The sequence below is a fragment of the Uloborus diversus genome, chromosome 8, assembly GCF_026930045.1.
Source record: "Uloborus diversus isolate 005 chromosome 8, Udiv.v.3.1, whole genome shotgun sequence".
Classification (NCBI taxonomy): domain Eukaryota; kingdom Metazoa; phylum Arthropoda; class Arachnida; order Araneae; family Uloboridae; genus Uloborus; species Uloborus diversus.
The window spans coordinates 33939618-33954619 of record NC_072738.1 but is presented as its reverse complement, the minus strand read 5'-3'; the positions used below and the strand labels follow the sequence as shown (position 1 = coordinate 33954619).

Genomic DNA, 15002 nt, shown 5'->3' with positions numbered 1-15002 from the left:
ATAATATTACTAGTCAATTTTCAAATTTTTCTTTCAAAAAACTATGCACAAATATATAAGCTTTAATTTTTATTCGGCGATTTAAAAAATATTAGCTGAGTAAAAAATAGAAAATATTTGAATAAAATTTTCGAAAAACTCAAAGATACTTTTTTTTAAAAAAAATCATATTTTTTAAGGTAATGTTTTTTTTTTTTTTTTTTTCAAATTCGCGGAATAAAAATCAAAGTAAACTGCTTGAAAAAGATATGCTCCCAATTTCATTACATTAGCTTTATCAATTCTTTACTTATAAGAGTTAGAATGCAAAAAGTCGGGAAAGATTGCATCATGGAGAAAAACGCGTTTGAAGTTTTAAAAATATATATAATATTAGTTACATGCATGCACAAAAATAATTATATCTTTCGTTCTAATTAAGATGGAAAGAAGATTCAAACGTCCTTTTAAGCAGAAAAAGACTGAAAATGTTTTTAATTGATTTAAAAAAAATTGCAAAATTTGACAATTTTTGTGTTCCGGACCCCTTTAATTGTGATGAAGCCTTTCGAAGACAGTTCTCGAGATGAGTGATAGAAAGTTTTGACATCATTCTTCATTTTGGAGAACAGCTCCTCGCAGATGTAAGCGGAACCAAAAATGGATGCTTTGAACAGAGCATGGGATCTGATTGCAGGAAATTGATCATATTTAATGTAAAGTGATTAAAAATACCAAAGTCAAAAGTGTTTTGATTTCTCCTGTAAATAGCTATTACGTTGAAGAACGAGGCGGCGATTCGAGGGAGGGGGGTCAGGGGGGGCAACTGTCCCCCCGCCCACTTTTTATGGTTCATTTTATTATTTTATTTTTCAATTCAGGAACCAAAACTAAAAATTTTAAAACAAGCAGAAATGTCAAAATTTTCATATCATAATTATTTGTTTCACTTTGTATATCTCTTTACGAAACATTATTTAGCACAAGCAGTGACTTTGAGTTTAGGTATTCATTGTTTAGACATTAGTAAATCAATTGTTTTACTTAACAAGCCGTACTTTCTTTTAGAAATTATTACCAAGTGTTTGTGGTATCTCAAAATACTTTGGGGTAAATAATGTAAGCCTAATTACGTCTGGCCTACCAGCCTAAGTGTTTCTTCGTTAGAAGCTATTGTGTATATAATTCATCAAAATCTAAAGAAAAAAATTAGTTAAGCTGTTAGGTTTACATCGATTGCCACTCATATGTTCTCAAAACCTGCCTTAGCAAAGTTTTGTCCTTTCTCTTTCCTTTCATTTGTGTTCTTTTCATATGTATTGAAAACGTCACCTTGGAATTTAAGAAAATAGCCAAAGAGGTAAAACATTTTAATCTTGTGCATTTAAGGCAGAGTTGTCTCATTGGATAGGTCACATCCTAAGTAAGTGGGTGGATCTTGGTTTTACTTCTTTCAGTAGCCATTGGTCAGAGATAACAACGCCCCCGATAATTAATTTCAACTGAAAATTGGCAGGATTATTAGGATTGCAATAAAGAATGCAAGGCTTGTCATTTTTACTTTTTCTCCAACTCAGTGCAGTTATAGCCGCAACTTAAATCTTTCAGGTCTAAATAATCACATAAAGAAACTATGCTAGGAGTAAATTTTTATTCGTGGTCGGATTATAATTGACATTTTTATGCGCTTTAGTAGAATCCAGATGTTACGCAAATCTATAGACGGGAAAAATCTTTGAAAAGAAATTTCGATGCAAAGTTAAAAGTTCTCGTTATGATAAAAGACAATAACACTGGAAACATTTTCTATATGAAAAAGAAGTCCAATTAGCAAAAAATAAAAAACTTCACAAACAGAAGTTAAAAAATATTAAACAAAAAAAGAAAAATATACAAAAACATCCAGTACCTGGCAGTTATTAAAAAAAAAAACACTGCAAAGCAAGATTATGCTTACAAGAAAACGAATATCATAGCGCAAAAGGTTTTACTATTTTTTTCTCTGTTCCAGAGTTTCCCAAACTTCAGACCTCCGCGGACTCCCTCCGGAAAAATGACGAACTCTACGGAGCCCAACCCCCACCACCCACAAAAAAAAAAAAAAAAAAAAGAAAAACAGAAAAAGAAAAGAAAATTTGGCACAGTTAAACCTTTTTTTTTTTTTTTCAGAATATTTTTATGCTTTTTTAGCTTCAACTATATTATACAAGAATAAAAAAGTATTATTATTATTCATTGTTCTGTATATTTTTCAGAGCTTTTGTCTGATTTTCATTTCTTGCATTACTATTTTGAGTCATGGAAGTAAAATTCTATTTGAAACTCAATTAGGGGAAAAATGTTATCGCCAAATTTCTAAAACAAGTTTACTAATAAAAATGAACTTTTGAAGTTAGTTAGTGAAAAAAAAACAAGGTCTTGTCGATGATGTCCCTTAAAAATGTTCCCGATGTTTTCTGAAACTAGAAGCTCGACTTATACGCGGGTTTTCGAATTTTTTTTCCCGATTTTTCTTCTAAAAATAATGTGGTCCACATTTCGCGGATTCGATTAATACGCGAGTACATATACAGTAATACAGGGTGCGGAGAAAGTTCCCACAATTTTGTTTAACACTTTTTTTTTTTGGCGTTAAAATCGTATGTTGCCGATTTATTTGGCACATATTGTTTATTGGCATTAAAAGTATTTGAGGTTTAATCATTTGTTCTTTGTTAGTTCATTGAGTTAGGGAGCTATGAATCGTGAAAATGTGCGTGTTACTGTCGTTGAATTACAGAAGAAGGGAATGAAAACAGCCGATATTATTCGAACGACTGGATTCAAGAGTAAAATAGTCTATGACGCTGTGAAACGCTACAAAGAGACTAGAGGGACTGCTGACCGTCCACGAAGTGGTCGTCCAACCTCTGCAAAATGCCTGGAATGAGATAACGGTGGATGCGTGCGCGAGCATCGTCGGCAATTTCAGACTGCCCCTCCGTAAATGTATTGAAGTCCAAGGAGCCAATTTTGAACAATTATTATAATTATTTTGTTTAATGTTATTATTATTGCTTCAATACAGAATTTTTATTGCTTTAACTTGCTGATTTGTTGAATTATGTGTTAGTTACAGCCTATTGAAATATCTAATAAAATTGTGGGAACTTTCTCCGTACCATGTATGTAGTGTGCTTACTTCCGATAGTTTCGGGGGGGGGGCGGCTGCTGCGTCCTGTATGTACTTAAGCAGGAACTTTTTTATTCTTCATAAATTGGCTTTCTTTTAGAATTAAAATATCGCTACTCGTCCTTCAATCTCAACTATGTTTAACGTTTTAGCTGGATAGCACCGCGCACACCCTGGCATGGACTGAGGACCCCCGGTGTTCCGTGGACCACAGTTTGGGAAACTCTGCTCTATTCAATAATTTTGCAGTAGGGAAACCTGGGGCACTTGGGACACATTTTACATAATGATTTTTAGATATTTAATTTTCAAATCAATCTTCAAAAAATTTATCTGAACATGAACTCAATTCAGTTTTACTTTACTCCATTATTTCAACAAATTACACTTTCATTATTAAAATTCAAAAGTCATTACAACGTCCCAACCTGCCCCATTAGGTGGGGTAACTTGGGACACTAGAAAAAAAAACGGAAATGAATAAACAATACTAATCCTAATTGATTAAGAAATCTTTATTTACAAACTTACAACCTAAAAAATTTAATTAGATTCCATATTCATTTCAAATTTACTTATATAGCGTCTTCAGAGTTCTTTTGCTCAATCCATAAGTTTCAGCAGCCTCTCTAATTGAAATCTAATCACTAAGAACATTTTTTGCTGCTGTTTCAAGAACTGAAGCCCTTTCCTCAATTTTAGTTCATTTAAACCCTTTATCAAATTTATTAAGGCTTTTTCTCTACTGTGGGACTTAGCCCCGCTACTGTGTGTCCTAACCTGCCCCACTTTAGGTTATTATTATACATCAAATTTACTTATATAGCGTCTTCAAAGCTCTTTTGCTCAATCCATAAGTTTCAGCAGCCTCTCTAATTGAAATCTTATCACTAAGAACATTTTTTGCTGCTGTTTCAAGAACTGAAGCCCTTTCCTCAATTTTAGTTCATTTAAACCCTTTATCAAATTTATTAAGGCTTTTTCTCTACTGTGGGACTTAGCCCCGCTACTGTGTGTCCTAACCTGCCCCACTTTAGGTTATTATTATACATCAAATTTACTTATATAGTGTCTTCAGAGTTCTTTTGCTCAATCCATAAGTTTCAGCAGCCTCTCTAATTGAAATCTTATCACTAAGAACATTTTTTGCTGCTGTTTCAAGAACTGAAGCCCTTTCCTCAATTTTAGTTCATTTAAACCCTTTATCAAATTTATTAAGGCTTTTTCTCTACTGTGGGACTTAGCCCCGCTACTGTGTGTCCTAACCTGCCCCACTTTAGGTTATTATTATACATCAAATTTACTTATATAGCGTCTTCAGAGTTCTTTTGCTCAATCCATAAGTTTCAGCAGCCTCTCTAATTGAAATCTTATCACTAAGAACATTTTTTGCTGCTGTTTCAAGAACTGAAGCCCTTTCCTCAATTTTAGTTCATTTAAACCCTTTATCAAATTTATTAAGGCTTTTTCTCTACTGTGGGACTTAGCCCCGCTACTGTGTGTCCTAACCTGCCCCACTTTAGGTTGTTATTATACATCAACTTTTCAAAAGTTAGGCTTTGCAGTACAATACATTTTTTAACCTTTAAATTATTATGAAAGAACATGTTTTGATTCCCACATGCTCTGATTTAAATTGGTTCAGTTCCTACTTGAAAGCTTCAATAATGAAACCACCCATCAATGTGACTCTGAAACTCTGAAAACAGAGAAAATGAGATAAGTGCTTAATTGTTAATGTGAAAAATTCCAAAATACACTGAAGAGTAGTAGATCCTCCTGTCATCTATAATGTCCTAAGAAAACTAATTTATTTTACAAAATTAAAGCTGAAATTTATGGTGTCCCAAGGTGGACCTGATTACCGAAGGTCGGGGTCTAGTGGTCGGGGTAAATGTGAATATGTCCTCAAAATTATACGAATGACATAGATGGTAGGAGACTCACATGCCACGCCCATTCCCCAGCTTCAGAGACGCCATCTTTGCCACTGTCGGCCCCTTTTTGTCCGCAGGCAGCCAGCTTTCCCTTCCTCGGTAGGATGCCTACATTAATCTGCAGCTCCGACTCTACGAAGCAGCATACCTTGTGTGTGTACGCGCAATAGGAGTACGGGGTGCCTCCCTGCCCAATGCATTGCCAGTATTCCATGCAGTCGCACTGTAAGTGGTTACCTATAAAATGAAGAATGGGTTATTATATTATTATTTTTTTATCGCAAGAAGTACGTAATGGATATTTTAAATTGCGTAACAAAAACAAGTAATAAACCAGTAAGATCTCAAATTAAGTAAGTTGTGAAACTTTGGAATGGAAATATATACAGTAAATTCCCGATTATCCTCGGAATAGGGCGGCACAGTAACCGCGGAGAAGCAAATAAGGGATAAGAAGCAAATACGAGGATAATCCGTAAACTGGGTAAAAACGATGCTAGTGTTTGCAATAGCTTAAAAATATTAATAACAACCGCATACATTTAAGATAGATCTAAAATGATAACAGTGTATGTAAAAAATGCGTGTAAAAGCAAAAAAAAAAAAAAAAAGGATCGCTCACTATTACAAATGGATTACACACATACGCGAGCAAACCATGCAAACAGATTACCTGTAACAGATGAAACTAACACCAAAAACGCAAAGGGGCTGGGTGGAGAATTTTTAAGACTGATCCAGTCACTCGTTTACGCACATAATTAGTGTAGATCTAAAATTCAGTAAGTGAAGTAGATCGAAAAAACAGTAGTGCAGTAGACCGAAAGCAGTGAGTACAGGGTGTCCTGAAAAAGACTGACTCTTTTCAAAAATTTATAACAGGAAAACGGTAAATGATTTAAAAAAAAAAATAATGGTTCTCGCAGAAAATTCATATGGTGAGCCGTGAGTTTTGTCTCCCAGAGTTCCAAGTTTTAGTTAATAAATTTTCCAATAGGTGGCACTGCAGATCGTAAGACTAAATCAAAGAAAGATCAAAAATTACATCATAGTTTTTCGAAAAGTATTTTTAATTAACAAAATTATACAACACTAGTTCCGACACCGCCGGCCGTAACCACATGTCGCAATTGGAGGAAAAATCGCGGAATGTCAATCCTTCTTTTTTGACTTAATGGCGTCATCTATTGAAAAATTTTTGAACTCAAATTTGGAGCTCATGGAGGAAACAATGCACGGCCCACCACATGAATTTTTCTGCAAGAATTTGTTTTTTTTTTTTTTTTTTTTTTTTTTATTGTTAACCGTTTTTATGTTATGAATTTTTGAAATCAGTCAGTCTTTTTCAGGATACGCTGAGTAATGATCTAAAAATCAGGTTTAACTAGTGAGATTTCAGAATGATTTTTGGATTTTTGATTTTATTGGAAGGGGGGAGAGAGAAAGAAATAGGAATGTCCGAAAGTGGATACTGCACTTGTTAAGATAAAATGTCTGCATTTATTTATGTTTATTTGATCAGCGCCGAAAAAAAATGTTTTTGAAAGTGTGAAAGGTCTCAGATAATCTGTCCCGGTGATAATCGGGAGTTTATTGTATAGAACAATGATAGACAGAGACATTTTTCAATAAATAGTATCATTGTCATAATAAACAAATCGGTGAAAAACCAAATATTTCCGGAGAATTACCGGTGAAAATCTACATTCTCGAAGTTTAGTCTTTCACGGTAACGTAGGGGAATGTGGGGCAAAGTTAAATAGTTAAGATAAGTAAGCACTTTCAAAATGAACAAACTGGAATTTTGTTTTGAAAATTGCAGTACATAAAAAAAACAATGTATTTAAAAATAAAACTTGCCTTGAAATGTTATTTTTAATTTTTGGCAGTAAATTTGTGCCTTCAAAGAGGTGGAAGTTTTTCACTTTTTCTTTTTCATGGAGCAAAGTGAAAAGTAAAATATTTTTCTAGTGAAATACCTATGTTCATTCACTAAAAACAAGTATCTTTGATCAAATGGCTGAGTAAATAAAAGGATGAATGAATAACTGAAAAGATAATGAAACAATAAACTAATAAGTAAATAAACTAATTAAAAAATATATGAGGGAAAATAACGAATGAGTAAAATAGTGAATGAATGAGAAATAAGCGAATGAATGAATGAATAAGTGAATTTTTAAATGAAGGAATGTAATTTAGTTAATTAATAAATGAATACGTAAGTGATTTAGTGAATGATTGAATAAGTAAACAAAGTGAACTATTTCCCTTAGACCCGTCCACTTTGTCCTGCATACGCGCAGAGGGTGCACAGGGGGGGGTGGGGAGAAGGGACACCTGTTGGCCCGGGACCGAGCCTGAAGGGGTGCCCAATATTTTTAAAACTAGGTTTGAAATATAGGGGTAAACCATATGAAGGGGTTGAGGTGTTACGGGTTGAGGTGAATCGTTACCTTTCTTAAAAATTTTTGCTTTTGTGATGTTTTATTGAAACTTTTAAATGGCAAGGAGGGTTGATTAAGTTAAGGGTTAGAGGTTAGCATAAAGGCGGAAGGTCATGGTGCCCTCCTTAAAATTCTTGGGGAAACCCTAGGGAAGCCTGTACCTTTTCCTTTTAATATTTCCAAACATAATATAAGATTATGTTTTTAAAATCTCAATGTTGAAAAATTTCGAAGGAGAGTCGCTGAATTACCTATAGTAACTAAATGTAGTTTAAAATTGGGTCTTGAAGTCTTCTGTTTTGAAATGCGTCCAAATGAGATAACTAAGCCTCCTTTTCTCTCTCTAACGTGACCAAAGATAGTTTGCGTTTTTTACTAGTTCAACGTCGAAACGTTTTCGAAGAGAGCCCCCGATGCTTCCCTGTTCCATTAACTTTACCAAGGGTAACCTAAAATTGCATTTCTGAAACTTTACATTTCGAAGAATTTCCAGGAAGAGTTCCCGACATTCTATTGTAAACAAAGATAGACAAAAATGGACTTCCATTTTGAAAAAAAAAGAAGAAGCAAACAAAATCGTGGGGAAACCCCTTCTGTTCCTTCTCCTCTAACGTTAACGAAAATTGTAAAATTGCGGTTTTTGACATCAATTTTGAAAATATCGCTTGGAAGATAACTAGAACCCCTTCTCCGCATTCTTTTCTCCTTTAGCCTATGTAGATCAACCAATTTCGAAAAATTTCCAGGGGAGTTTACCCGATTCCTCCCTTTGCTCGTGTCCTTCCTATGAGGAACTTGCGGTAGTTTAATGTATTTGCTCGACTTCGGAAGAATCGAGATCCGGCAATGTTTAATTTGAATTTTTTAATTTACAGAGGTGGGCCAAAATATTCCTTTGCCGACTGGGCCAAAGTCATCCCGTTCTCCCCTCTTAGAGCATCTCTAGAGAACACATTTACACCGATCTTATTCTTGTACTCGACTTTCTGCGTGTCAGCGGATTAATAGATAATGTCCGTTTTCGCCAGGCTTCGGAGATAAGCACCAGAAACTACACGTGTGCTAATAGAATTTGTCACAGTTTGTCCCCTGTTTCCATTTTTACCCCACTTAACCCTACCTCTTTCATCCTGAATTTTAAAGTCGCCCAAAGGCCCGATCATTTATTTTAATCGAGGTTCTACTGAATTAGGAGTATACAATTCTGAAAACGAAATTATGCCTAAGTTTTCACTTACGAGTTAAACTACCATATATCGCAAACATTTAGTTAAACCAAGATAGTTTAACTACACTCTGAACTAATAACATCGCCAAATTCATAACTCCTCATTTCTTGGCCATAATTTCTTCTTTGATTCTTGCAACTGATTCTCCCTTGCATATACTGGAAGGCGTAGTCCCTGTTTATCTTCGGTCTGCGTTATCCATAGAGCAACAATACAACTAAAGCGCGAGATTAGGTTATTGTTTCACTGTACAGATGGAAGCGGTTTTGACCACAGTTGTTTGGCGCAACTGTCTAAAGTGCAAACTTGAGTTAAAAGTGTACTTTAAATTCACAATGACTCCCCCCCCCCCCTCTTTCTCCTCATGTTTTCAGCAGATTTTCGCATAATTAAAAGGAGCAAGCTAATGATGATACATTCTGATCCCGATTTAACGAACCTCTATTAAACGAATTTCGCGATTTAACGAATTTTTCTTTTTCGCCGACTATAATGAAGGCAAAAATCCCTATTTACCGAATAATAAACCCCGAATCAACGAGTTATTTTAACAGCCGAAAAAAAATTTTTTTTTTGTTAATTTAAGTTAGAAAATATTGGATTGTTTTCCAAATGTCATATTGTTATATCCATATTGTTTCTTGGAATCATTTAGTAATTTTTGACGGGCAAGGGGGCAACCAATGAATATTGGTTTTCATGCAGAAAGCTAGAGTGAAACTTCCATTAAAACATTTTTTCTTTACATGGCCTGGAAAATAAAAACATATCTCATGCAGCAGGCTGAAAATGAAATAAACAAGAATAATTTCTTACCTTCATTTTGAGACTGTATAAACTTGAAAAATGTGAATATAATTGGCACAAATCTTAGAAAATAAAATGGCATAGCTCAGGAAGAATTTTTTTGCTGCAAAGAAATTTAATTAAGATCATTAGTGCATAGTTAGCCAAATCATAATAGTAGCAAATTTTCGTTTTAAATCACAAAAATAAAATATTTACTGCTAAAATTCCATGAAAAAATATTTCTCTATTCCTGGAAGAAAGGGAAGAAAATGCTATATATTTTGTTTTAAGGGGGTATTCTTGTCTAGAAATTCAAAAAGAATCTATTTTTTTCCTTTCATATTCCCAAAGTTTAGACCTTTAAGAATAAGTTAAGATTTATAGAAATTCAAATTATTTTTGTAATTGCAGTTAATTTTGTTAAAATGAGCTCCTTTGCTGAAATGAGGAACTTCAAACGCGATTTTCTCGAAACTAGTTTTTTCGATACGGTTGACAAGTTCTAATGCACTGATTTACTTGAAATTTGGTACAGACTTTCTTAGTTCTATCAAAATTGTCTCCACGTTGGGGGTTTTGAAATTTTTTACTTTTATTTTTTAAAAAAATACCAAAGTTCAGAAAAGGAACCAAAAAACGAACTTTTTTTTTTAGAAAGACGCCATTTTGTGAGAAAAAAAATTATTTTCAAATCAGCTACTTCTAGACAATTTAACATCCTTGTTTAACAAGAATTAACCTTAACTTTATTTTTCAGATTGCCTGGAGGATTGGAATCGTGTCAACCAGACCCCCCCCCCCCTGTTTTTTTAGAGTGCCCACTTTGCCAGCCTCCATCAACTACAATTTTGAATGTTTTTTTTCAACTATTATGCATTTTTATAGTATTAACAACTATTCAACTATTAACATTCAACTATTATGCTTTTAAAGTATCAATACAAAACTGATAAAAATGATAGTGAAAATAGCTACTGTTTGTTTTTTTTTTTTTTTTCTATTACGCCCGTAAAATCCCCTTATAATCAAGCCTCTAGACTAAAATACCCTCTAAATTTAGTTTAGACGAATTGAAATACTAAAAGTTTATTTTATTAGTGCAGAGTGATTGAAGGAAAGTATGATAACAGGTCTTGAGATTAATTGGCCACTATACTTTCTTGAGAAGCTCTCCATATCATGCAGTGGTACACGCAAAGGGAGAGTCGAGGGGGTTCGGACTTCTTCTATTGCCCTTGGGTTTTGTTGACTAACTTGATTGATCCTGTTTATGTAATCCGTAAAATAATTTCAAGCAAAGGTAACAATTGAAAATAAATAAATACCTTTGTGCCAAGAAGTAACATGAAATAACACGGATAACTTTTTGATTTTTACAATTTTTTATCGTTTTGACGATAAATTAAAATTTTCAGCGATAAGGTGCGGGGGGGGGGGGGAAATATCTGCATTGATATTATGCTTCAAAAATATCTAAGGATCCCAGAAAAATCTCACAGGTAGTTCGATTTTTGTTATTTATAAATAACAAAATATAGTTCTTTGTAATATATCTTTTATGAAATATGAGTCTAAAAGTAAGTGAAGAACGCAGTAAATGCTTTAATTTTTAAATTTCGTCGCCCTTTTACAGCTATATGCATTAATGTCAAAAGAAGCGAAAATAAGCAATTTCAAATGCTCACATGCAATTGCATATAATCCGGTTCGTAATTAATATAAACATCAAGAGTATATTCAGTAAATTACCGCCCATTAGCCCATTTCACGTATCAAGAGTATCTTCTTCTACAGAGATTTTAGTTACCTTATTTGTTATTTCAAAACCTAAATTTTAATTCAATATTTTAGAGAGGCCAACCAAGTGTCCTTTACAGTGTGATAATGATATGAACGTTAGGGCGATTCCACGAAATGTCGCCCCGGTACCCTGAAATATTTTTTCAACATAAAGTGGATACAAAACCTACATTTTGACTAAAAAATGTCCCTTTTCAATTTTAGTAAAACTTTTTAGATTAAAAACAGTTTTTTCATCATATTTTGGCCATTTTCGACTACGCATAATTAGATAAATTCAAAAGACATAATCCTAAATCATATTTGTTTTCGAAAAGACGAAGAAATTCCATTAAAACAAATGTATATATATATATATATATATATATATATATATATATATATATATATATATATATATACTGGTGAGCAAAAATTAAGGACGAGACGGTTTTTTCAATATAACTTTGTACAAAAGCTTTCCAAATCAACACATTTAATACCGTAAGATTCCCAATACGTAAGGACATGTGTAATGTAAGCAACACTTACTAAAAGAGAAATCAGAGGAATAAAAAGAAGCTTTATTGAAAAAGTAGCATGGAGCGCAATGCGACTGAAGGCCGAAACATCCCTGTGATGGGTGTCTAGCAAGAAACATCCGGTCATTAGTAGGGGATATGATCTCCCCCGACTGCTAGGCAGGTTTCACAGCGTCTGCCCATGCTGAGAATGAGGGTGTCAATGAGTTGTTGAGGCATTGCTGCCCATTCGTCTTGCAGCGCCAATCGAAGCTCCCAAATCGTTACTGGTGGTAAGGTACGAGCTTCCAAGCGTCTGCCTAGAAAATCCCATACATGCTCGATGGGATTGAGATCCGGAGATCGTGCCGGCCAATCCATACGTTCAATATCCTCACTCTCTAAGAGCTGTTCGGCAGCTACTGTGCGATGACATGGTGCATTGTCGTCCATGAAAAGGAACTGCGGACCCATAGCGCCTCTAAAAAGACGCACATATGGAAGAAGAATCTCGTTACAATAACGGGTCCCATTGACTGAACCTGCGTCGAAGATGTTAAGGTCTGTACGACTACCAAGCATGATGCCTCCCCAAACGAGAACACCGCGACCTCCATACCTGTCCCTTTCAATGATGTTCGATTAATGATTGCGGCTTCCTCGCTCTCTCCAGATGAGTATGCGATGAGAATCGCTACTCAGATTGAATCTGCTCTCATCTGTAAAGAGTACTCATCCCCATTCATTGTCTCTCCAATTCCGGTGTTCCCGGCACCACAGAGAACGCCTTATCCGATGGGCAGGCGTTAGAGGTACACACCGTATAGGGCGTCGTGCAAACAGACCACCACCGTGCAGTCTTCCGGCCACAGTAAAACGCGATATCGGTCGTCCAGTCGCCTGTGTCGTGTGTCTAGCGATTTCTCCCACTGTCTGCCGCCTGTTTCTTCTGGCCTGTAAGACAATATACCGGTCATCTGCGGGTGTGGTTCCTCGTGGACGACCACTACTGAACCCCCGGATAGCTGTTCCTGTAGTTTGAAATTGTCTCCAAAGTCGTGAAACGATGCTGTGAGCAATTCCGAACTCTGCAGCCACACTTGTCACACTGCGGCCTTCCTCCAACTTCCCAATGATTCGACCTCGGGTGAAAGCATCCAGATGTCGTCTAATAGATTGATTATTCGCCATTTCTCGCTGAGGCAGCAACTCGGTGTGATTTTAACTGCTATACGGCGTGTAATCTCTTTGCCAGAAATACTGATCTTACACCGACAACATACTTTATACTAGTCAGACACTCCCCCATTACGTCTGCCTGCATATCTGCGCATGTGCTACCTTACATCACCTTACTTAATCTCCTGATTGGTCTTTCTGTCCGCTCTGCCTCTTCGTTCAGCCGATATGCTAACTTTTCGACTTCGTCCTTAATTTTTGCACACCCTCAATTTGTTCCATTATACAAATAAATGATCCTTGCAAAATTTTAAGTCAATCCATGAATATTAACACGTGCCCCTAGGGCCCCCTTTTTTGAGTATCAAAGAAAAAATTGCGGATTTCCTCATTTTTATGTAAAAATATTCTTACGTTTCATATTTAAAGTCATTTTGGACCTCAATAGGTGCTGCTACTTTCAGACTGACCATTCTCTCACTTTCATTCTGTAAAATTTAACATGTTACAGAGGGTACATGTACACCAATGGCATTGGGTCAAGCGTTTTCTGCGCTTGTTCCATCCAAGCGGCAGGGGAACGTTTCCTCCCACCAAGATGAACACAAGGTATCCTATAGGCCATTAATGAATGGCCTAGGCCATTAATGAATGATCTTTGACAACAACAAATTGCTTCCTCCAGGCTTTGGGGGTGTTGATTTACAAAATTCCCTGTGTATGTAATAGGTGTGGCAAATAGAGTCGCAAGGTTTCAATGCTATAAATATAAGTAATTGCAATTATATTTTAACTCGCTGTTCTTTAGTTATAAACATACCTAAATGCTTATGCAATTTTTAATTTTTAACGTATAAATTTCGAAAAATCCCCGATTACTCCTAACATAAAAATATACTGTATTTTACATAGCTAAAATATAAAATTAAAAAAAAATATCCAGATCGGAACAATGTAGAAATCTATCAATTAATTTTCTTCTATTTCAGTACACAGTCCTTTATTATCATCAAATTCTTGCGATTCACAAGATTTAGAAACCGAAATGGGTATCTAGCCTAGCCTGTTGAACTTTTGTTCTCTACAGCTGGTCTACCACAATGCAAAAAAGTTTGCCAACTATTGATATCATCTCGCCTTTCATCACTGTTAGACAAATGCCATATTAGGGATAAAGATGTTGTTCATATATTTACAGCCTATGTAGATGCAGAAAATTTAAATCCAAATGACCTAGTGATCAATAGTACTTTCCTTAAGAGAGCATGAGAAAATCTTCGAGAGGTAAAATTAAATTTCATGAATTTAAATTTGGATTTTGTAGTTATTCACTGGGATACAAAGCTACATTCAGATGTAACTGGAAAAAGAACGCCAACAGGATTACCGTGATAGCTTTAGGTCCTAATTTTGAACAGCTACTCGGAATTCCTTAGATATTTCTTCAGTTGTATATGATATCTTAGATGATAGTTCTTTATTGCTAACTGCTCTAGCTATAGTGTTTGATACAACGACTTGCAATACCAACCGTATAAATTGTGCATACAATTTTTTAGAACAAAAACTGAACGGTGATATATTACATTAGGATTGCGATTATCATGCACTTGAAATCGTACTGCAGAGTGTGTCCTTAAAGAAGTTCTTGCCTTTCTTAGTTCTAGATCAGATATTCAATTATTTAAGCGCTTCAAAACTTTGTGGAAACATCTCCATAATTCAGAACTTATAACATTTCAATCAAGTACACGTACCACTTAAATTCTAAAAGACGAAGTTGATGACATATTATTGTTCGTAAAAGATTACAGAGAATTCTCGTAACTTGTAATAATATTTCCTCCTACAGGGATTTTCGGCAACCTGGAGCTTATCCCTGAGCCACATGGGTGGCAAAAGGAATTTTTGTTTGAAAATTTTTATATTTAGGAAACAATTTAAATTGACCTTACATGAAAAGAAAGCCC

The 15002-nt window shown here is 35.0% G+C and overlaps 1 protein-coding gene across 1 annotated transcript in view; it reads right to left on the bottom strand.

Moving 5' to 3' along the window:
• The window catches only part of LOC129227468 (phenoloxidase-activating factor 2-like), a 40338-nt gene extending 30665 nt beyond the window's left edge, over positions 1–9673 (bottom strand). The window contains exons 1-2 of the mRNA XM_054862034.1: positions 9581–9673; positions 5099–5325 (exon numbers count right to left, since the gene is read on the bottom strand). Of these exons, the coding sequence (XP_054718009.1) occupies positions 5099–5325; positions 9581–9653 (300 nt within the window). The 5' untranslated portion in view covers positions 9654–9673. The remainder of the gene's footprint in view (positions 1–5098; positions 5326–9580) is intronic.
• Positions 9674–15002: the final 5329 nt, after the last annotated feature.